This window comes from Podarcis cretensis, assembly GCF_951804945.1.
Source record: "Podarcis cretensis genome assembly, chromosome: 13".
In the NCBI taxonomy this organism is placed as follows: Eukaryota; Metazoa; Chordata; class Lepidosauria; order Squamata; family Lacertidae; genus Podarcis; species Podarcis cretensis.
The window spans coordinates 26,584,128-26,608,486 of record NC_137182.1 but is presented as its reverse complement, the minus strand read 5'-3'; the positions used below and the strand labels follow the sequence as shown (position 1 = coordinate 26,608,486).

The 24,359-nt window shown below is 46.5% G+C and overlaps 1 protein-coding gene across 1 annotated transcript; it reads left to right on the top strand.

The window, feature by feature from the left end:
* The first annotated feature begins 4,225 nt into the window (after window positions 1-4,225).
* P3H4 (prolyl 3-hydroxylase family member 4 (inactive)) lies at window positions 4,226-20,947 on the top strand. Its single transcript, XM_079948794.1, has 8 exons — window positions 4,226-5,316; window positions 11,687-11,836; window positions 13,254-13,425; window positions 14,336-14,464; window positions 16,482-16,627; window positions 17,739-17,822; window positions 19,411-19,555; window positions 20,082-20,947. The coding sequence occupies exons 1-8, from the start codon at window positions 4,528-4,530 to the stop codon at window positions 20,099-20,101; spliced, it is 1,635 nt and encodes a 544-aa protein (XP_079804920.1). The 5' UTR covers window positions 4,226-4,527; the 3' UTR covers window positions 20,102-20,947.
* The last annotated feature ends 3,412 nt before the right edge of the window (window positions 20,948-24,359 follow it).

The following is a 24,359-nucleotide window of genomic DNA, read 5'->3' as shown; positions in this document are numbered from 1 at the left end:
CGTTTTAATCATTTAAAACTGCATCTTCTTCCAAACTGTAACTGTAATCAATCCATATTTTCCATGGTAATTGTTACACTACAAGTGAAATCAAAATCCTGCCAGTGCTTACAGTGGTCTTTTAAATAGCTTATACATTTTCCCCATTCTCTTGTAAAGTTTTTATCCTCTTGATTCCTGAGTTTTCTAGTCAGCCTTGCCATTTTAGCATGGTCCATCAGCTTGGTTTGCCATTCTTCTCTGGTAGGGACTTTGTCTTCTTTCCATCCCTGGGCTAGTAGCATCTGAACAGCTGTTGTTCCATACATAAAAAGTCTTTTTCTGGTCCTTTGGGATATTGGTACCTGTAATTCCTAATAAGAAAGCTTCTGGTTTTTTAACAAAGGTATTTTAGACATTTTTTTTTATTTCATTATATATCGTTTCCCAAAAAGCTTTTACCACCTAACAAGTCCACCACATATGATAAAAAGTACCTTCTTTTTCTTTACATTTCCAACAGACATTCTTACTTGTGCTATACATTTTTGCCAGCTTTTTTGTTGTTGTTGTTCAGTCGTTTAGTCGTGTCCGACTCTTCGTGACTCCATGGACCAGAGCACGCCAGGCACTTTTTGCCTGCTGTCTTTGTCCATGGAGTTTTCTTGGCGGGGATACTGGAGTGGCTTACTGGTTCCTGCTCCAGGTGGATCATGTTTGGTCAAAACTCTCCACTATGACCTGTCCATCTTGGGTGGCCCTGCTCGGCATAGCTCATAGCTTCTCTGAGTTCTTCAAGCCCCTTCGCCACGGCAAGGCAGTGATCCATGAAGGGGTTTGTCAGCTTAGTAGGAGTCAAATACCACTGGTATTTTCTTGGGGGGGGCACTGATACATCTCCTTGCCAAGGATGCAGGGGAGCCTAGGTACCCCTCTATATATGAGATGAGAAGAGGGAAAACCCAGTCTGACCAGTTGCCTAAGTTCACTCTGTTTGCTTCATGACTTGACCCTCAGTTTCCCACAAAATTCAACTCCACATACACAAAACCACAACCTTTTTGTCTGTGTTTGTTCCGTTGGCATCCCATAAGGGTCTTTGTGCAGCCTTCCACAGATAAGCCCACTCTTTGCTTCTAGGTGGGCTAAAGCCAAGACACACCAACCCTCCCCCTGAGAGACTCATAGAACCATCAAGTTGGAAGGGACCGTGGTGGTCATCTAGTCCAACCCTCTGCAATGCAAGAGTCTTTTGCCCAACGTGGGGCTCGAACCTGCAACTCTGAGATTACGGTAAGTGTCTTACCAACTAAGCTACCCCATCTAGAAACTTAAGGAGGGGGTTGAGTAACAGAAATGATAATTTGCAGGCACAGGAAGTGCACCTTGACAAAGATAATTGAAAAGGCAACCACCAAAACCTTCCACAAAGGCAAGATGTGGGCAGTGATTTATGAGGTACCAGTGCCAGAAATTAGGAACTGTATCTGGAAAACAGGAACGAACGAACGAACGAACAAACAAACAAACAAACAAACAAACAAACAAACAAACAAACAAATAAATAACTTATACCCTGCCCGTCTGGCCAGGCCACCCCAGCCACTCTGGGCGGGTCCCAACAGAATATTAAAAACGTGATAAAACATCAAACATTAAAAACTTCCCTAAACAGGGCTGCCTTCAGATGTCTTCTAAAAGTCAGGTAGTTATTTGTTTCATTGAAATCTGATGGGAGGGCATTCCACAGGTTGGGCACCGCTACTGAGAAGCACCTCTGCCTGGCTCCCTGTAACCTCACTTCTCGCAGTGAGGGAACCGACAGAAGGCCCTGGGAGCTGGACCTCAGTGTCCAGGCAGAACGATATGGGTGGAGACGCTCCTTCAGGTATACTGGGCTGGGGCCATTTAGGGCTTTAAAGGTCAGCACCAACACTTTGAATTGTGCTCGGAAATGTACTGGGAGCCAATGAAGATCTCTCTTCAACCAAACTCTCCTGCTTGCTGCTTTGCTTCCAGGTCACATTACTGCAAACTCAATTCAGGCTTTGTCCTTCTAACTATCTAAGAGGCGAAGGAGGGGCCCCACCCATTTGTGGCCTTGATGATGTGCTCAATAGTCCAGTTATCTGACAGTCTCCCCACTCAAATCTCCTTACACGTGATTGATGTAAACACATGACAATCAACAGGTTTTGTTGGACTTGATCGATGTTATTTCACAACAAATTAATTAAAATATTCTGAAAAACAAAAACAAGTCAGTGGGACTTACTTCTAAGTAAACCTGTGTAGAACTGGATTTGCATATGTTACAAGCACTCAAGAGTGCTGTGACCTGCGTCTGCAGCAAAGGCAATCAGAGAAGTTGGGATGATTTTAAACCCTCTATAATGGAAGGGCTTGATAAAAGCAATTTAATGCAGGATTTCTGCAGGAGGAGGCAGTGTCTGCAAGGAAAGCTGTTTTGTATTCTGCCTGCCAGATCGTAAATTGGAAAGAATAAGAGACTATTGAAATACGCTCCACCGGGCTGTGGCTTTCAAGCAGGAAGGGGCTAAAAAAACCCCTGTGCTGCCTACCATACCTTAAAATAAGGGACAGATGGGAGCTCTGTACATCATGCCAGGAACTGGAACCACGCTTTGCCCTCAGACAATACAAACTCTCTGACCTAGTTTTCAAGTTCCTATTAAGAGTACAGCAGAGGACGTCATCCATCTCTTTCCTGGAGTTTAGGATCAGTGCATTTTTCAAACTGACATTTTTTTCCCCATCCAGAAACTATTAAAAAGCGAGATCAAGGCAACGCTACACCACATATTTGGATGGCTGCTGCAGAAAGCAAAGAAGATGCAATTCACAGACTATCTCTGGAGGCAGAAAGCCTGTGTGTGTGTGTGTGTGTGTGTGTGTGTTGTTGTTTTATACCCTGCCCATCTGGCTGGGTTTGTTAGTAAATCCAACAGGGTTTCCCCAGCCATCCTGGGCGGCTCCCAACAGAATATTAAAAACACAATGTGGTGCCAGTATTGTTGGGATGCCAACTCTGCCATAAGTCCCAGCCAGGAGAGCCAGTGGTCAGACATGGTGGTCACCACACTAGATACCCTGACCCAAAGTATTCCAGGTGCTCAAACTTTTGTTAGAATTTGTCCAAACTTCCCCTATCTCCCCGCCAAGCAGTTGTCTGTGGAGCTGTCTATCTTGAATACGGCAGCAGCTTTTTGAGCTCGCAAACAAGCTGAAACACTGAGCTGGAACAACAGCCTACAGTTTGTAAAAACTTTAAAAGCATGAAATATGTCTGAAAAACAGCAAATGAAATGATTTCTAATGCACAAAAGCTCCTGGCAAGAAGAATCCTATTTCATTCAGGTCCTAGTGCCGGAACGGCCACTTGCCCCTTACACAGCAGTTTTCTTTTGGAGCAATTTTCTAATGAGCCCCAAATGAAGGTGCTCTTTCTCTCCAGGAAGCTCTTTACAGGCTGTTATGCACCACGGTAATACTTTTTTTAGAAATAAAATAAATATGCAAGCGATAGTCACAAACTGGACTGCTTGAGGTATATCCAGACTGGTGTTTGGGGGCAGATACATTCTGCAACACATCATGGATCAATCATAGTGCATTAGTTACAGATGTATATTAATGTATTTAATGTATTTTTTAATATTTTGTTGGAAGCCGCCCAGAATGGTATACTGCCCAGAGGGGTATAAATAAATTATTATTATCATTCTGCCTTTATTAGTTGCTGTGTCTGTGGTGCAGTAGAGCACTAGGTCCAGTTTAATGGTGCAGCCTGGATTTGCGATTGAATCCCACCTGCAAAACAGTCAGTTTGGAAGCGCCTGGCTTGCCTATGGGGTGCAGTGAAGGCTGGTGCATTGTGCAAAAAGGGGCACTGCCCCACCAATCCCAGGGCAGATCCACACCATACATTTAAAGTGCATTCAGTGCGCCCGACTCCCCCAAAGAACCCTGGGAACTGTAGTTTTCCCCTCACAGAGCTGCTATCATGTGTTGTTTTGTTTTTGTGTGTGTGTGTGTGTGTCGCCCATCTGAGTGGGTTTTCCCCAGCCACTCTGGGCAGCTTCCAGCAAAACATAAAAACACAATAAAACATCAAACATTAAAAACTTCCCTATACAGGGCTTCCTACCGGTGTCTTCTAAAAGTCATAAAGTTCTTTATCTGTTTGTAAGCCTCTTCCTTTAGACTTTGGGTTGACAACATTGCTGTTGACTTGCTTTTCCCTGGCTGTTTTCAGCTTGCTTGTTGTGTTAGGCTGTGAGGTAACTTCGCATTGCATTTCTTTTTTGTCATTCATACACATTGTTCTGAATGCATTGGGGTACAAATATGATCTATCGATCCGTCATGAATGATGCCAGCAGCAAGATAAGGTCTTGGAGAAGAGAACCTTGGTCTCTCCCACAACAAGCAACGTCAACTCGCTAGCTTCTGGGATGCCTCAGTACAGGGCGCGGGATCGTATAAGTGTAGATCGGACTCACTTTCTCCAGAACTCCAGCCCTGCTCATGGAGTCAGAGGAAGAAACTGGTGGGCGGAGCCCCCAACTTATCCCGGGCCGCGCTAAGACCCTGCGGAATCCGCCTGGGCCGTCCCGCGCCGCCTTCCTTCCTTCCCCCTGCTTCCCGGAGACTCCCGATGGGCCTCCAAGCGGCTGGGCAGCAGCTCTCGAGCACCGAGCCGCCGGCTGCGCGGGCGGCATGGAGCGGCGAAGCCGGGGGCTCCTGCTGGCTTTCGTGCTCCTGGCCACGGCGGCGCCTGAAGGCGGCGCGCAGTATGAGAAGTACAGCTTCCGCGGCTTCCCCGAAGCCGAGCTGATGCCTCTGCAGAGCGCCTACGCTTACGCGCTGGAGCAGTACGAGGCCGAGAACTGGCGGGAGAGCGTCCGCTACCTGGAGGCGAGCCTGCGCCTCCATCGCCTGCTCCGGGACAGCGAGGCGCACTGCCACAAGGAGTGCGCCGCCAGCGAGAAGTTTGGAGAGGGTGCCGTTTTTGGAGAGCCCGCAGAGGGCGTCCAGGGCGCCCCGGCGCATGGAGAAGACGCGAAAGGCTCCACCGCCGCTGCGCTCGGCGAGGGCGCACGGCCCGGCGCGGAGTTTGGAGAGCCGGCCGGGGGCGCGGCGGATGAGTGGCGCCGGGAGATGGAGCTTTTCGGGCTCGTCCTGCAGCGCGCCTCGTGCCTGCGGAGGTGCAAGCGCAGCCTGCCCGCCTTCCAGCTCAGCTACCCGCCCGCAGACACGCTGCGCGACTTCCAGCGCCGCACCCCTTACCAGTACCTGCACTACGCGCTCTTCAAGGTGAGCCAATGGGGAGCGCGCGCAGGGGGACGTCTCGAGGCTTCCTTGGAAACCATGTCAATTAATTGCGTTTCAATCAAAATATTAGTTAATTAAAATCACTTCTAAACAGAACAACATCTAAGCGACATACAAAAATAATATTCAAAGCATATGGTAGACAGTCTGGGTAGCTCAGTTGGTTTGGGCACAGGGCTGATAATGCCATGGTTTCAGGTTCGATCCTCCCGTATGGGACAGCTGTATATTGCTGCACTGCAGAAGATTGAACTCACTAGATGATCCCCAAGATCCCTTCCAGCCCTACAATTCTATGCTCTAAATATTGTAAGCCATGGGTAGGCAAACTAAGGCCCAGGGGAGAGATCCAGCCCAGTCGCCTTCTAAATCCGGCCCATGGACTGTCCAGGAATCAGTGTGTTTTTACATGAGTAGAATGTGTCCTTTTATTTAAGATGCATCTCTGGGTTATTTGTAGGGCATAGGAATTTATCCCCCCCCCCAAAAAAAAATATAGTCTGGCCCCCGAAAAGATTTGAGGGACAATGGACCGGCACCCTGCTGAAAAAGTTTGCTGACCCCTGTTGTAAGCATTGTAAGAAATATTGATGGTCCCCAGAGGTGGTTGACTGTCTGGTGTGTTTTAGTAAAAGCAGAGGCAGGACATCTGTTTTCAGTGGGCAGATCTTACCCCTGAAATATAGAAAAGAAGAACTGATTGGAATAGTCCTGAGATGAAACAATGCGCCTTTCTTTCCCTGTTGGCTACAGAGAGTTCCCAACCATCAGATATTAGGCAGAAAAAGTTTCTAGACAAAGGGAGTTCTTTCCAGATGTGGGTTTTCACATCTCTTCCTCTGGAGACAATGCATTTCATTAAAAGATGCCACCACACAGGATCTAAGGGCCTTCTCAGTACTCTTGTGTTCCCAGAACCCCTTCAGTATTTCTAAGAGCAAAATAAGCTCCCGTTCGGCCTCCAGGTTTGCACCGGAGCCTCTTTCTCAGCTAATGTTTCCATAGCTTCTTCGGATCTGGGGTTCAGAGTGACCAGTAGAAAACATCCAAGGCGTCTTACTTCTGCTGGCCCCTTCAATGCACACCAGGGGACCTTATCTATGGGTTGCTTCTCATATTATGGCCTTCCTTCACACGCTCCAACCAACTGAGCTATCCAGCTTTCAGGGAAGGTACTTTCTGCTCTGCAAAGATACTGAATCCTGCATGTGGAAAGGTTACCGTGTCAAGGAACTATAGCCAGTTCCTGTCCCCTGAATGAAAAACTCACTTGTGTGATTTGTTTCATGTAGATTCCCCTCCCAGAGCACCACACTTCATGGTCTTCGCAGGCTATGATTCCTCAACACGTGTTCACACACTGCCTAACGAATGATCATTATGTGTTACAATGTAACAGTACAGGCTCACAGTACAGTGGTACCTTGGTTCCCGAACGGCTTAGTGGTTGAACAAATCGGCTCCTGAACGCTGCAAACCCAGAAGTAGGTGTTCTGGTTTATGAACCTTTTCGGAAGCCAAACCTCCGACGCGGCTTCTGCTTGAGTGCAGGAAGCTCCTGCAGCCAATCAGAAGCCGCGCCTTGGTTTTCGAACTGTTTCAGGAGTCGAACGGACTCCTGGAACAGATTAAGTTCGAGAACCAAGGTACCGCTGTACAATATTTCTAATATGGAAGTTCAAGATGTGTGCTGTTTCCCTCTGAAGACATTCCTTTGCTTGGGGCCTTTTGAGCAAGTCAAGAGCAGGAGACAGACCTGCCTCAAGCAAGCCCCCCCCCCCCAACCAGCCCCACTGCTCTCAGCACTCCCAAGTCATCCTTCATTCAAGTTTTGTATGTATCCCGTTCAAAGCCCACGTCACTTGGTATTAGCGTGAAACAGTCACCTCCCCTGACAGCCTTCCATTTGGGAGGCTTCTCAACAGCCTCCGACGTGACAATCTGCTGATGAGGAGTTTGTGCTCATTCCTATGCGCTTTCCGTGCTGGGATTTTTGTGAACTGTTGAACAGTGTGCTGCGTGCATCTTATTCCCCATCCCTGCCTTTCTGAAAGGTGCTACATTGCCAGTGAGGAAACTGTTCACTTCCTCCTTTGCTTTGCCTCTTTTTCCTTCTCTCTCCCCCCCCCCCTTTCCCTTTTAAGTAGCTTAATCCAGACAGCCTGGCTCTTTAAATCTGGGCCTCCAGGAGGAGCGTTAGATGAGCAAAGCCGTGCCTTTTGCCAGCAGCTTCTGGTCTCTCCTCCCCTTCTCTTTCTCCCCCCACCCCGCAAATCTCCTTCACCAATGAGGTAGCCTCCCCTGGCTTTCCTGGACCAGAGGCATTTCAGATGCCACGTCCCACAGCTTTCAGACTCCTGGAAGAGGTGGACACCGTTGCGGAGAGATGATCAGATTCACTTCTGATCTTCCCTGGACTTCTTGTTCCTTGCCTGTCTCTCTTGGTGGAGTTTCCAGGCTGTTTAACCCTTTGTCTGTGTACCAAAGTGATGCTGGGAAAGCGGCTAGACTTTTGGGAAGATGCCAGATTTTGGTGTACTTTGGGGCCTGGAGGTGTGCTCTGCAATGTACATCACATGATCTAGAGCAAGGGTCGGTAAACTTTTTCAGCAGGGGGCTGATACACTCTCCTTCAGACCTTGTGGGGGGCCAGACTATATTTTTTATATAAAGTGGTATAGAAAATCATCATTATCATCATCACAATGCAAAAAAGGTGCCTAGGCATTTTGCTGTGGCGACCGCAACTTAGGTTTAATTATTTTTTAAATAATTTTTATTTGGTTTTACAAATTCATCCACACAACTGAAATTCTTGCGGATATTAAAATTAAAACAAGATTCTTCCGAATCTTAGGACTTCCCCCCTCCATTCCATGGGTTCTTTCAATACCTTTGTCAACTGCATATTATAAATTCATCCAAATTACAGTCCCCCATAGTCTTTGTAACACTGAAAGGGTTATTTAAAGCCTGCCAAAGAGTTAAAGTGTTTACAGTGTTCTTTTAAATACAATCTATATTTGTCCCATTCTCTGTTGAAGTTTCGATCCTCCTGATTTCTGATTTTCGCTTTCAGTCTTGCCATCTCTTCATAGTCCATTAATTTCATCTGCCAGTCCACCTTCGTAGGCATCTTGTAATCTTTCCAACTCTAGGCAAGCAGCATCCTTGCAGCATTAAGTAGTATACATAAACAGTCTTTTCAATTCCTTCGAAAGAACGCAACCTAGGTTTAAGGTGCCATTTGGCCATTAGCTTATATATCTGAGTTTCTAGCACTGCTCTCGCCTTTTTGCTGCTGACCTTTGGGAAGGACTGTAGCTCAGGGATAGAGATTTGCATGCAGAAGGTCCTGGGTTCCGTTTCTGGCATCTCGAGGTGGGACCTCCTACATGCATAGCTGATGCTCTGCCTTTCACCCACGACCCTTCTGATTCAAATTAAGCCCCTTCTGCTGTCCACCCGCAAAGTGTATTCAGACGCCCCATGGAGAGGAAACGTTGGAAGAGGTCTGTTGGAAGGGCAGGGTCCCGTGGGTGGGGCCCCTTCTCCATTGTATTCCCGGCCTCATTGCCAGTACAGTCGTACCTTGGAAGTCAAACAGAATCCGTTCCAGAAGTCCATTCAACTTCCAGAATGTTCGGAAACCAAAGCGCGGCTTCTGATTGGCTGCAGGAAGCTCCCACAGCCAATCGGAAGCCCCGTAGGACACTCGGCTTCCAAAATTAGTTCGTGAACTGTAACAGTCACTTCCGGGTTTGCAGCGTTCAGGAGCCAAAACATTCGAGAACTAAGCTGTTTGAAAACCAAGGTACGGCTGTACAGTGGTACCTCGGGTTAAGTACTTAATTCATTCCGGAGGTCCATTCTTAACCTGAAACTGTTCTTAACCTGAAGCACCACTTTAGCCTATGTGGCCTCCTGCTGCCGCCGTGCCGCCAGATCACGATTTCTGTTCTCATCCTGAAGCAAAGTTCTTAACCTGAAGCACTATTTCTGGGTTAGTGGAGTTTGTAACCTGAAGCGTATGTAACCCGAGGTACCACTGTATTGTCAAGAAGTCCATGCAGGTGCAAATGGGACTTTTTAAAACCAGGTTGTATATGGCCTTTGTAAAGTCAGGTTTACTACTATTGGAAAGAACTTAGGTTTTTAATACTTTACTTTTTTAAAAAAATAAGCCAGTTTCCAGACCTCATTAGAACTTCCTCTCAAAAAAACAAAACAAAACAAAAAAACCAACAAAAAACTTGCACCAGAAAATTTGCAGAGATACATTAAAAAAAAATGTGAGGGCAGAATTGGCTAAAGAGAGGGCTGTTTTAGACAGGTGAGGGCAAAAGAAAAGAAAAAGGTTTTGAAAATCTGCATGTCTCTTCCTGGTGCCACCAAATGGCCTGGAGGAGAATCCAAGAAAACCAGCAGAGATAGTAGGTTGTCCCTGTGCTTTTCTGCACCCTGAATACAGTAGCTCCTTTCTTCCCTCTGGAACAGATGAGATGCTCAGAGTGGTGAGCCTTCCTTCCCACGTCACCATCCTGGCATTTGACACCATGATGAGAACAGCAGGCATGAACTTAGTGGAACTTTTCAGATGAGAGAGAGAGAGAGAGAGAGAGAGAGAGAGAGAGAATGCAACTGTTGGTGGCAAATGTGTTTTTTAACTTCAAGTGTTGGCACTGGATGGCAGCCTGGCAGTTCTGTGCTGCTGACTCAGGGGCTTTTAGTTTAATGGGTATGGAAGTCTGTTTTTTAAAACTCCCCGTTTGTAGGGATTGCTTTCCTCTGAGCACATAGGTATGCAAGCCATTATCTCTTTTTCTATAACTTATTTTTTTATGTTGTTTCTCTGGTTTCACCGTCCTTTTATTTGCCTGCATGATCTCAGAGGGGACACTTTCGTTCCAGATAATGGCTCTGCTATGTGATCACACTCCATTAGTATTTCATGAAGAGCATAACATTCTTTCTTTCTTTTTTTCCTCTTCCCCTGCCCCAGAAGGAAAGCCCATTTCTAGGCCGTAAGATGCAAACCAAACCATTGCTTGGTACAGGCCTACCTCAGCTCCCAAACACCTTGGGAGTCGAATGTTCTGGCTCCCGAATGCCGCAAACCCGGAAGTGAGTGTTCCGGTTTTCGGACGTTCTTTTGGAAGCCAAACGTCTGACGGGACTTCCGCGGCTTCCTGTTGGCTGCGCGGCCAATCAGAAGCTGCACTTTGGTTTCTGAACGTTTCAGAAGTCAAATGGACTTCCAGAGCAGATTCTGTTCGATTCTATTTGCTTCTAGACCAACAACAGCCCGACCTCCCCTTCAGAAAGGAATAGAGATTAATTGTGTCCTGAAGCTAGCAACAATATTTTGTATGGAAAAAATAGAAACGGGACCAATTGTTTCAAAAACATTTAGGTAAATTTCAGAAAATTAAGGATCTGGGGCAATGCAATCCCACAAATGCACACATAATCCCTTACAGTCTGCATTTGTTTCAAAGAAGGTGCAAACTGCGTAATGTTTAGTGAAAATTTTCAAAACTTTGTTCCAGTCCCTAGTCTTAAGAACCGCAATTGCCTTTGCATAGGTCATGCCAGCAGGGGCTGATGGGAGTTGGAGTCCAATAACATCTGGGGGTCCTTAAACCATATGTCTTCTTGCTGAATGACGACCTGATCTAATCCTGATTGCAACAGCAGTATTTTATTTTTTAAGATAATCTTTATTGATTTTATGATTACATATTATACATATACACCATACTTTACATTTACATTTACTCCTAAGAGTTGACTTCCCTCCTTCCTTCTTCTGGCTTTTTTATGTCATCTCTTAAGTTTTTCGCATTGTCTTTATCGATTTTGTGTATTGTTGTTCTTCTTTCAACTTTATCCGTACAGTGTCTATATACAAATAAATCTTTCTGTATATACACGTCTTGTTGTTTGTTTATATTCATTTACAGATACAATTAGTTACCTTGATTGTATTTTACATTTTAATTCATATTGTCATTTAACATCCAGTGAAGTTTCTTTTAATTTCCCATTATGAGATTTATTTCCATTCTACAGATTTCACTATTTCACCTTATCCTATGTATAACATAATTTTTTCCCATTCTTTTTGGAATGTTTCATCGCCCTGTTGTCGAATTGGAAGCAACAACAATTGCCAACAGTACAAGAGTGGCAGTACAAGGTCATGGAATATGCAGAAATAGCCAAATTAAACAGCAGCATTGCCATATATGGTAAAATAAATTTGGAAGTGGACCCACCAAATGCAGGTTAGGGCCCTGGTCTGGAAAGCATGAAACCCTCTGCTTGAACTACTTTCCCTTGTTTTCCGTAGGCAAATAAGATTGAAAAAGCCGTGTCGGCCGCGCATACTTTCCTGCAGAAGAACCCCAAGCACGAGATGACCCAAAAGTACATGAACTATTACAAAACTATGGTCGATGTGGACGAGTACCTCATAGACTTGGAAGCACAGCCCTATGAGGTGAATGGAGCAAGGGAGGTTTTCGGGGGTGGCTGGGCAAAGAGGGATCTTATTTCCTGGAGCGGGACCACAGTCGGAAGCCTTATAGGAGAGCTCCAAAAGTCTCCTGGACTCCAGCTCCCATCATCCCTGGCCATTGGCCACACTGGCTGAGGCTGATGGGAATTGGAGTCCCAACAACATCCAGAAGGCCTCCGGTTCCCTATCGCTGCCTTCAAGGGCTTGGATGTACACAGGGGCAAAGAATCAAGTGTTTTTGTGGCAGGCGAAAGGTGTCCATTGTTGTGGAGGGTGGGTCTGCTGGTTTCTGCAAGCCTCTTTGGGCAAAAAGAAGACTGAACCAATCTGTAGTGCTTACCTGGCTGGAAAATGAACAAAATAGGGAGCTGGATAGAGTTGGATGTGTAGAGAACCAAGAGAACATTTTCCCTCCGCCCACAAGTGGCAGAAGTACAGGAAGGCAATTTTATATTGGAGAATGACGGTTCATTCAATAAATGGATTCCTCTCCCAGCTTAATATGATAGTGGACTTGGATGCATTTATTCAGTTTGGTCAAAAACTGTGTTGCATACAAAGTCAAGTTTCTACAGTATCTGTCCTTACATTGGCTAGAATCTGTCTTTTTCTAAAACTCTGAAAAGTAACCACAGACCAAGTAAGCTCGAGTTAATAAGGGGAATTTGGGGAACGCACTACATAAGGTGCTTAAATGTCATGTTATTTTTTGAGGAACCCAGAAAACTAACTCTGAGAAGTTAGAATCCATTGAACATCTGGGATCTAGAAGGCACCATGAACCCTCTCTGCATGTTATTTCCATGTGGAGGCAAAAATGTTTCAAGGAGGCTCAGGGTTGCCAACCCCCCAACTACCAAGAGAGCCTCCTCTGTCAATCTTAACACCTGAGAGGCTCTGTGAGGAAGAAGGTATTCAGATATTTGGGGTCTACATCATTTAGGGCTCTAAAATACTACTGTGAGCACATTGAATGGGCCCAGAAACAAACGGCCAACCAACTCAGCATTTTTAAAACAGGCTACATTGTTGGACCGTTGTTGGTTTTAGTTTTGTTACCGAATTTCAATAATTGGGGGCTGGCTGGCTGTTTTCTTGTTTGCCACTGGTTTATCTATTTGCTGTGTTCTGTATGCTGCTGATCCCTTCAAAACGCCTCACAGAAAATGCATTGTGAAAGAATAAAGAATAAAAAATATATATGTATGTTTTTATCTTGTACAGGCCTTGGAAGGCCTTTGGACTTAAAAAATGACAGCCTAAAAATATTTTAAATTAAGAGAAGAAAAAGAAGGCTCAGTGGGGATTCACCCTTTTATGGCCATTCCTTGTTAAGTTCCAGGTCTGTGGGCTTCTTTGTTCAACCTGACCTGCCAGTCTCCTTCCTCCCTGTTTTCAGACTGTTTTTGTGCGAGCGGTGAAACTTTACAACGCTGGAGATTTCCGGAGCAGCATTGCCGACATGGAGCACGCCCTGTCTCAGTACTACAAGGCCTACGAGAACTGCTTGACTGGCTGTGAAGGCAGCTACGAACTCCGTGAATTTAAGGATTTCTACCCCGCCATTGCAGGTGAGGGCACTGGGGAAGGGGCAGCCATTAAAGGTAAGGGCAGTGACGGCTGCCATCACAACAAAGGAAGGCCACTGAGGGAAGGTCAGCCATTATTCAGATAGGCATTGCAGTCTGTCCTTGTTCTATTCCGAGCTCTCATTAGCCTGGTGGCTGTTTCTGGTGGCGTCCAGTGTGGTGCTGTGGTCTAAACCACTGAGCCTCTTGAGCTTGCTGATCAGAAGGTCGGCTGTTCAAATCCCCGCATTGGGTTCAGCTCCCGTTGCTCTGTGCCAGCTCCTGTCAACCTAGCAATTCGAAAGCACACCAGTGCAAGTAGATAAATAGGTACTGCTGTGGCAGGAAGGTAAATGGCGTTTCCGTGTGCTCTGGTTTCCGTCATGGTGTTCTGTTGCACCAGAAGCTGTTTAGTCATGCCGGCCACATGACCCGGAAAGCTCTGTGGACAAACGCCGGCTCCCTCGGCCTGAAAGTGAGATGAGCGCCGCAACCCCATAGTCACCTTTGGCTGGACTTAACCATCCAGGGGTCCTTTTACAGGCATCCACAAACTTATGTGTGATCATTCATTCTTGTCATGGTAAACTATGACTTGGTCCAAGGTCTCAACTTGGCTCACTCATTTGAGAGAGCTAAATGGGAGCCAAACCCAGACATATCCAAGGAAAGTGGAAACTGTGGGGTTAGGTATGAGGAAGTATACCTGGGCTTCCGGAAAAGTGGGGAGGCTGTTACAGCTGCATACATTTGCCTGTTGTGCAAATTAAAAGTTCGCTGCAAAAGACAATTCCATAAATGGTTACAAAAGGTGATAAAATCGCTGGAGCTTCCTAGCTTCCTGGCAACCATCAGTTGATATAAATGTTTAACCTTGTGGATTCCTTCCTTGCTCTACCCACCCACCCTCCAGATCACTTTGTCGATGTCCTGCAGTGCAAAGTAGACTGCGAAACCGACTTGATCCCAAATGTAGGCGGCTACTTTGTGGAGAAGTTTGTGGCCACGATGTATCACTACCTTCAGTTTGCGTACTACAAGTGTGAGTCCTCAGGGTGGGGAGGAATGTTGCTTCGGGGAGGGTTGGTTGGGTAACTAGCAGATTGTTGTGGAATTCTCTAGTTTAGGATCTGGCCAGCATTCCTTCTTCTCCTTGCTGATCAGAAGGTCGGTGGTTCGAATCCCCGCATTGGGGTGAGCTCCTGTTGCTCTGTCCCAGCTCCTGCCAACCTAGCAATTCGAAAGCACACCAGTGCAAGTAGATAAATAGGTGGCGGGAAGGTAAACTATCCCAGGGCAGAGGTTTCTTGTCCTGTGCCCCACACGCTCCATTTCAATCTGCGGAACTGGCACTGTTCCAAGTACCAAAATGCTCATTCTGCACTTGTAAGTAATCCATCTTTTCAGTGTGGCAGCATGTACACTTTGGAACTCCCAGCCACTTGACACCTTCACTGTGCCTTAGATGTTGACATGTGTGTTTCATTTTTTTTTTTACTGTTAATTAAGCTTATCTTTAAATGTATTTTTTTAAAAAAATATATATATATATTTAAAACCTGGCTTTTATTTTTTTAAGTGATTTTCCCATCGAAACAAAAACAACAAGAAACAATCAAGAAAATATTTTCACCCACGTTAAATACATATATGGGAATTTCTTCTGTTGCATTAACTGGCTTTTTATTATTGTAATCTTTCTTGTAAGCTGCTTAGAGGCTTTACTGCAATCAAGCAGTATATTTTTTAAAAAAAATAAATATTATTTTTAGGAAAAACGAAAAATCACCCAAGCCGCAGAATGCCACCAGCATAACAGAAGATAAAAATAGTCCACCAGGTTTATCAAATTCCTAACATCTTAAGAGAATTAGAGTTTTCTATTCCTCCGCTCATGATGGCATCCAAATCTCTCTGATATTTTTGCAATTCCCAGAGTGGTTTGACAGTCAATCCCTGTATCCATGGAACTCTGGGAAGTGTAGTTCTGCGATAGAAATACAGTGGTACCTCAGGTTAAGTACTTAATTCATTCCGGAGGTCCGTTCTTAACCTGAAACTGTTCTTAACCTGAAGCACCACTTTAGCTAATGGGGCCTCCTGCTGCTGCCGCACCGCCAGAGCCCGATTTCTGTTCTCATCCTGAAGCAAAGTTCTTAACCTGAAGCACTATTTCAGGGTTAGCGGAGTCTGTAACCTGAAGCGTATGTAACCTGAGGTACCACTGTAGGTTCTCCTGACAGCTCTCAGCACCATTAACAAACTCCAGTTCCCAGAATGCTGTGGTTGTTAAAAGTGGTATAATAGTGCTTTAAACATATGTTGCAGGTATATCCACAGCTGCATCTAGGTGACGTCATAGACTGAGACGATGTCAGGGGGTGGGCTGGATTAGAACACCCAGAGTAACATTTGGTAGGGCCAGCTGGGGCTAAAATTACTTTGGGGGCTAGATCTGGCTCACAGCATGCCAGTTGGCCTACATGACATGTCTTTCTCTTCTTCCTCACCCCTTTACCTCGCTCCCAAATGATGTGTATGTCACATTATGACTTACCGTATTTTTCGCTCTATAAGATGCACCAGACCACAAGACGCACCTAGTTTTTGGAGGAGGAAAACAAGAAAAAAAATATTCTGAATCTCAGAAGGCAGAACAGCAAGAGGGATCGCTGCACAGTGAAAGCAGCAATCCCTCTTGCTGTTCTGGCTTCTGGGATAGCTGCATAGCCTGCATTCGCTCCATAAGACGTACACACATTTCCCCTTACTTTTTAGGAGGGAAAAAGTGAGTCTTATAGAGCAAAAAATACGGTATTTATAAACTGTGTTTTGGGCCAAAGCCCCCCAAAGACATGACCAGCACATTTCTGCAAAAAAAAAAAAACAACAACAACAACAACCAATCAAAACAATATAAAATAGCAAAATCACCAAATGCTTCCCACCAGTCATCCTTGATATGAAGGTGGGAGCTGCGTTCATGCTCTCGCCAACAGACAATGGGTGAATGAAGTGCTTCTCCCACTAATTTTGTGTGCATGTGTGTCTCTGTATAGTGAATGATATCAAGAATGCCGTGCAGAGTGTGGCCAGCTATATGCTCTTTGACCCTGGGGATGAGGTCATGCAGCAGAATCTGGTCTATTACCGCTTCTATCGGGAGCGCTGGCACCTGGAGGAAGATGACTTCAACCCACGGCCGGTAAGGGGGTGACTAAGGAGTAGCCTATGGCAGCAAAACCAAATGTACCGTATTTTTCGCTCTATAAGACGCACCAGACCACAAGACGCACCTAGTTTTTGGAGGAGGAAAACAAGAAAAAAAATGTTCTGAATCCCAGAAGCCAGAACAGCAAGAGGGATCTGGCTTCTGGGATAGCCTTTTGCTGCCCTGGCTTATGGGATAGCCATGCGCAGCCTCCCCCGGGCAGCAGGATAAAGGCTTCCCCTGCCTAGAAGAGGCTGCGCACAGCTTAGGCAGAAGGCTCCCCCAAGAGTCGTGCTCCCTTTAAAGAGCCGCATGGAGCGTGTGTGCAGCTCTTGGGGGCTTTTCCCCGAGGAGGCGGCCCTTCTCCCTCCTCAGGGTAAAGCCCCCAAGAGCTCCACACGGCTCTTTAAAGGGAGCGCTGAGCAGAGCCTCCCACCTGCATTCTCTCCATAAGACGCATGCACATTTGCCCTACTTAGGAGGGGAAAAGTGCATCTTATAGAGCAAAATAAACGGTGCATTAAGTTTCCGACATCCCAGAGAATGCTGTCCCTTGGCGTTAAAAATATAGAGTGGTTGAGGCAACCCACCCAGATGGGCGAGGTAGAAATAATAAAATTATGATTCTATATTAAATTAGAAATTGTGCAACCTACTGTGCAGAGCAACTCATTGTGCATTCTTACGCACATTCTGTCTTTTCCCCCCTGCTTCCTCTTGTCACGGGGAGGGCCAAAGATCAGCTCCATGACCACTGGAAACCTCACAAGCCCCTTTGGAGATTTCACCAGCTGTCGGCTCCAGACTTTCAAGCCATTCGGTCTTGAAGCTTCCTTCCTTTTAAAATGAAAGCTAAGATCTGGGCTTCCGTGCTCAGATGTGCAGTGCCCAGAGCTGAATTAGCAGAGCGGCTGGGAAAGTGTTTTCATACTTAGAAATGTAGAGTTGGGTGGGAACCCCTTCCAGCGCAGAGATCTTTTTCCCAGAGTCGGACTCGAACCCACAGCCCTGAGATCTCGTGCTCTGCCTATGGAGCTTATCTCCTTGGTGGGCCTCCCTTCCTACCCTACCGTCCTCCAACGACTGACTTCTGTCTCATTCACAGGAGGCTTTGCGCTACCACAACCAGACATCTGCGCAGAAGAAGCTGTTGGAGTTTGCCAGGCAGTATCTCCAGCCAGACGATGAGGTGAGAGGCCAGAGGCCAGAGGCAGGATGACATGGCAGCTGCCAGAATGCTTCATGAGAGACGCCCAAGCTCATATCCTGGCTTCCTGGGTGGCTTGGGGCCAGAAACACACACACAAATACAAACACACACACACGGTCTCTCTCTAATGCGAACCCGGGGATGGGCAACCTCCAGCCCTCAGGGCCTCCCCATTTTACCCAGTAGGCTGTTTTGACCAAGCCACGCCTACCTGTCAGAGGCAAGAGGCAGGTAAAGGCTGGGTCAAAAAGATAGCTGCAGGAACCGCCGATCAACTGACCTAACCTACGCCACAGGAAGAGCAGTGGGGATAGGAAGGTGAGAGGCCAGGCATTCCCAAGCTATGGTTCGCAGACCACTAGGGGCCCATGAGCTTCATTCAGGCAGTCTGTAAAAAATACAATTAAATATGGTTTAAAATCATGCAGTATCTAGCCCAGCTTATTACAGTTAAATAAAATATGAAATAAAAGCAGCCATTCAGTTACCTTGTTCCAAAACGGGAGAGGGCATAGCAAAAACAAGTCCAGCTGCACCAGCAAAGTTTGCAGATTTATTGTGGCAATAGTCCCATCAGATCTACCAAGGTGTTGGATATTATTTACACGTGGGAATATACATATAAAACTAACGTGGCCTGCAACAGAATGCCGTAGTGTGAAGTACCGTTCAGGAAGACAGCCATGCCTTTTCTAAGTTATTCCCTTTCTCCTCCTTCTCTTCTTCTTCTCTCTCACACACAAATTCTCCATGTTTCTTCTAATTGGGGTTTTCCAAAGGCAGCTGATAGCTCTCTTGAGGCTTGATGGCCACCTGAGTATCAGCACTTGGAGAATGAGCTCACTATTAACATAAAGAATATAGACGCAGTCATGATTTCACTGCCCTGGCATCCAGAGAGAGTCTTGCTCATCTCACAAACATCTGTAAACAATCTTAGGTGATTTATGGAGTTCTTACTTTACATACAGCAAATGCTAGGAACATCGTTTTGTTTTCTAATTGATTATAGCTTGGTACAGCGCTACCTTTTTTCTAAAAAAAGAAAGAAAAAGGTTGGCAACTTTGATTCGTAGATAATGTTTTGCTGTAAATATATCACACCACTCGCCTATACAGTGGTACCTCCGTTCTGGAAGTCTGTTTGACTTCCAAAACATTCGAAAACAAAGGTAAGGCTTCTGATTGGCTGCAGGAAGCTCCTGCAGCCAATCGGAAGCCTGTCGGACGTTTGGGTTCCAAAGAACGTTCGCAAACCAGAACTTCCGGGTTTGCGATGTTCGAGAGCCAAAACGTTCAACTTGCAAGGCCTTTGGGATCCAAGTACGACTGTACTAGGAGGAGTCAGCTCAGTTCCAATCAACCTCCACCTTGCCACAGCTTCTGAAATTACATCAGGCATTATCCGTGTGATTTGAAGACATTTTGACAGTCATGTGGACTGGAAACTTGGTAATCTTTTGATACGGGTTTCTATGCCCATTTTCCTCATTCTGTGGAAGCAGCACACACACTGCCCTCTCAAGCTGTTATGCTTTGTGTGACATCTTCTCCTTTCCTCCCTCAGGCGGAGGTGAGCGATGGTGAGGAGAGAGCGAAGGATCCGGCTCTGCCATCGGATGCCGAGTTTGAGGGCATGGGTGACTACGAAGAAGGGTTTTTGTCCCAGTGGTGGCAGGAGCCAAAATCAAAAGGCGACAAGGCCGACCAAGGTTATTAATAGCAACGTTGAAAGGCCGGACCTTTCTCCCTACTGTGTGGCTTGGTCCTGTGTCCACACTCCTACCCTCCCTCCTGGATTCCTTCACACCCTTTCCTGTTTGGCATTGCGCCCCCCCTCCTCTCTGTGTCTCCAATGTGCCGCCTCTGCTCCCATCCATGTGTGTCTGTCCAGCCGTTCGCCTGCCGACAACGCTAAGCTTGGCTCTAGAGCTCAGGCAGCTCCCAGAAGGCATTGCAAAGAGCATTAGAAGGATAGGAAAGGAGAGAGCTGTTGTGGCTCCCCGGTGGGTTGGCGCCGATTCTCCTGCATGCCCCGCCCCTTCCTCTTGCGTCCAAGTTCCGGAGCTGGCAGGTGGACTCTTGTGCATGCTGCATGGATCCTGGAGGGGGCAGCAGTGAGCACGCGCATCGTGGCATGACTTCGCTGGAGGGTGCAAGCAGCATTTTGGCAAGTATAGATGCACCTGCAAAGGCTGAGGACGGACTCCTTTAATGCACCGTGTTCTTTGTTCACAGAGACAGAGGGGCTCGAATGAGCGGTGTGGTCCCTGCATTCCTCTGTAGGTGAGGGGTGCGTGTTCTGATTCCTTGCGCCCACCAGGGTTGAAGTGGGCTGTCTGGAACCGGCAGATGCGCCCCTGATGGTGTTCCAACAAGATCCCTGCCTTGGGAACCTCACCCTCCTGGCCCTTGTTTAAGATTCTTCCAAGGCTGGGGGTCTTCTACCTCTCAGTACCTCCTGCATAGAATTTTCCAGTCCACCCCAAATGCAATTGGCTGAGCATGGGGTGCCTCTGAGCCAATCCAAGGTGCTGTGTTTTTTTCCCATGGTACTTCGCTTTAGGAGAGCCCTGCTTCGTAACAAACCTCCATGCAAAAGTGGGAGAGGTGACCAGCACAGCGTCTGCTTCTGGTTTCACCCTGGGCTCTGCCAGTGTGACCTCAGATATGCTGGGAGCCAGTGACTTTGGCTATTCAGGCAAACACACACACACACGGTAGTGATCTATCCAGCTGGGTATTTTTAGTGCCACTGATTTCCCAACAGGACCAAATTTAAGCCATTGACCCTTTCCTCACAGAACATTGGCTCTCTTAAGAACCAGGCTCCCAGCATGAATTGCTCTGTTTTTGCCTGGTACTGACTGTTCAGATGGTGCGCTAGACCTCAGCAGGCACTGGCTCCCTTCTGACATGGTTTTAAAACAGAGCGATAGGTACGTTCAAATTGGCTTGTAAAGTGCCTTCTTAAACCTCACAGAGTTGCCTTTGTAATGTTATTGTCAGATAATTTAATTTGTTTTGTTTTTCCTTGCATTGTACAGATTTCTTTTTGTTATAATTTTAGCTGGATTTTAATAAAATACCTCCCAGTTCTTTTATGACTGTCTTCTGAGCATGTTGTTTCTTTTTCTTTTTTAAAGACCTATTATCCAAATCTGCAACCCTTTACCGTCTCACGGCTTAGAGAAGAGCTTCCTCTGTAATTATTTTGTGTGGCAAGGCAGTGGAGGTTTGTTGTTGTTGTTGTTTAGGCGTTTAGTCGTGTCCGACTCTTCGTGACCCCATGGACCAGAGCACGCCAGGCACTCCTGTCTTCCACTGCCTCCCGCAGTTTGGTCAGACTCATGCTGGTAGCTTCGAGAACACTGTCCAACCATCTCGTCCTCTGTCGTCCCCTTCTCCTTGTGCCCTCCATCTTTCCCAACATCAGGGTCTTTTCCAGGGGGTCTTCTCTTCTCATGAGGTGGCCAAAGTATTGGAGCCTCAGCTTCAGGATCTGTCCTTCCAGTGAGCCCTCACTTCCCTCTATGACACTTGCAGAACCCGCCTTCTTGACCGTTCGACCCACTATTGGTCTAGTCCACTCAAAACACAGAGGCTGTCTTCGCGTGCAGGTGAAGTCGCTAACTCACCGAAGCTTTGAGACCCATCAGCTACCCTCACCTGGTGGAGTCGGGACGGCTTAGAGGTTGGAGCTGTCATTTATATTTCCCCTAATGCCCCAGCTGCCGTCTCACTCCAGGGCATTGTGGGAAATTTGAATGGCAATTTTCAGAGCGCAGCATCCGCCCAGTGGTGGACTCTGCCAAGGCACTGGGCCACGGCTCCCAACAACTGCTCGAAAAGGCTACATACTGACCCCGGTATGTACATACACTTGTGAACCAGCTCTAAGAATTAGTGTTATTTTCTTCTGTTACAGTGGTACCTTGGGTTAAGAACTTAATTCGTTCTGGAGGTCCATTCTTAACCTGAAGCTGTTCTTAACCTGAAGCACCACTTTAGCTAATGGGGCCTCCCGCTGCCACCGCGTGCTTTCTGTTCTCATCCTGAAGCAAAGTTCTTAACCCAAGGTACTATTTCTGGGTTAGCGGAGTCTGTAACCTGAAGCGTATGTAACCCAAAGTACCACGGTATTTGGTTTGGGCTTTGGGTCAGCTCATGCATGCATGTGTAACAAAGCGTTTACCTGTTGTTTCAGTAGGAGGGCTCTAAGCATCAATGCTCTGTGCCACAAAACAAGTGCTATCAGATATGTTTTGGCTGTAATGGGCAAGGCAAAATAACAGGCCCAGCTTTCTCTTGGAGTGGGGTGGAGACGCCAACAGCCTGAGGAAGAAGAGTGGTTGTGCTTTTCAGAAATTGAAGGATTGTCAGGTTTCATTCAAAAATGGGGAAGGGATAGGACAGGTTTCTGTCTGCTCCTGAACCAGAAAGGTATAGCTATGACCCCATTTGCACCCCAGCTGCATCCCCATCAGCTGTTTTAATAGAGGATCTGCCATTGTCTCTGGTGAAACATAATCTTTCAGCTTTCCACCAGGTGGCAGTTTTGAGCTTTGAGCAAACCAGCTCTAGAAGCATTCCTTGTGCGCGCTGTTTTTAACAAAACATTTTATTATTGTGTTATTCCAGTATGTAATGGAGAGATAAACGTTTCTCCACTAGGTATCCGGCAAGTTCGGAGCAAAATGCTCTCCCCACAATCTTTACTACAGACTTCTGTGTGAATAGGATGGAACTGCAAGAATTGAGAGAGAGGTTTGTGTGGTTCTTGTTACAAAATATTGGTGCCACCTCTTAAAACCACCCAGCTGTTAGATTAACAGGATCCAGTTTTGCATTTGTGGGTGATCTTCATCTTGAGCACAACAAGGAGTCTCAGACGGTTTGGTGTGAACCAGGCATATTCTCTAGTCAGTGGATAGAACGTTTCTGGGTTCAAATCCTTATTCAGCATGAAATTCCCAGGTAGATCTCTCATTTTTTTAAAAAAAATCAGCCTCAGTCATGCCTTTGATGTGGGATTACCTTACTGGGACATTTTGAGGGTGAATACAATCGCTTGATCCTCAAGGGAGCTCACAGGAAAAAGGTTTCCCCGTCCTCTCCAGGGCGCCCTCACAGAACAATGGTGGGTGGGGTGAGCAGACAGAAACCTTTCCTCTCGTGAACTTCATTAAGTTGACTTTGGATCCAAGCCACAACCATATAGTTTTGTGAATAAAAGCTTGTATCAGTACTAGAAACCCATGCAAATGGGAAACTGAGAGCTGATTCATACCTGTGCGTTCATTGCTTAATGGTGCAATTTACTTGTGTGACTGGAAGTTGCCCTCACAGCATTTCATTTCACCTTGCCTCACCATGTATAAAGGGATGCCCCTCCCCCCAAAAACCCACTTTTCCCTTGAGGCTGCTCGCACATCCAGCTGTCAATAATGAAGCCTGCGTCCATGCTGCGTCAACCAATATCTGCCCGACTTTTTGACTGTGTCCACATACATGGGTTGCTGTTCCTTTGTGTGCTTTGGTCTGCTTTTTATGACTTTGAAATCTGCCTCAGTGTTTCTCATCCACACTAGTGGGCGGTGCTTGATGGGATTTATTTGTGCTGTGTGGGCTATCCTTCCCCACAGGGTGGCGCTGTGGTCTAAACCACTGAGCCTCTTGGGCTTGCTGATCAGAAGGTCAGCGGTTTGAATCCCTGCCGACGGGGTCAGCTCCTGTTGCTCTGTCCCAGCTCCTGCCAACCCAGCAGTTCGAAAGCATGCCAGTGCAAGTAGATAAATAGGTACCACTGTGGCGGGAAGGTAAATGGCGTTTCTGTGTGCTCTGGTTTCCATTACGGTGTTCCATTGCTCCAGAAGCGGTTTAGTCATGCTGGCCACATGACCCGGAAAGCTGTCTGTGGACAAATGCCGGCTCATTTGGCCTGAAAGCGAGATGAGAGCTACAACCCAAAGTTGCCTTTGACTGGACTTAACCGTCCAGGGGTCCTTTATGAGCCAGAAACCTGTTACACGTGGGTAGGTGTTTGTTTACCTGTGCACCTTTTTACATATATTTTTTTTAATGAACTACAAGTGTTTCAATCTACCAGACATGCACAAAAGCTCAGTCAAAAATAATTGAAAAAGCTGGGCAATGATTTGAAGCCAAACACATGAAAGGTTGCTGCTTCCTTTCTCCTCCTTCTCCTTCCTCCTCTCCTTCTCCTTCTCTTATACCTGCAAGACCAAATGATAGATTTCGAACTAGCCATTTTGCCCAAGAGTTCTGTGCAAAGGAGTGGTTTTTAACATGAAAATACCATGGATGTGCTGTTGGCAGCAGCCAGTTTATAAAGGCAGGCTGCATCCTTTTGGCTGATGGGAACAAAAGGTACACCTTGGAGGATAAGGGATGCAATAGATATTGCACCCAGCGAAATGTCGTTACAGTTGTAAGAACAAGCCCCAATGCCTACGCAATGCACTTCAGCACGTCCACAGTTGGGTCATGTGTGAT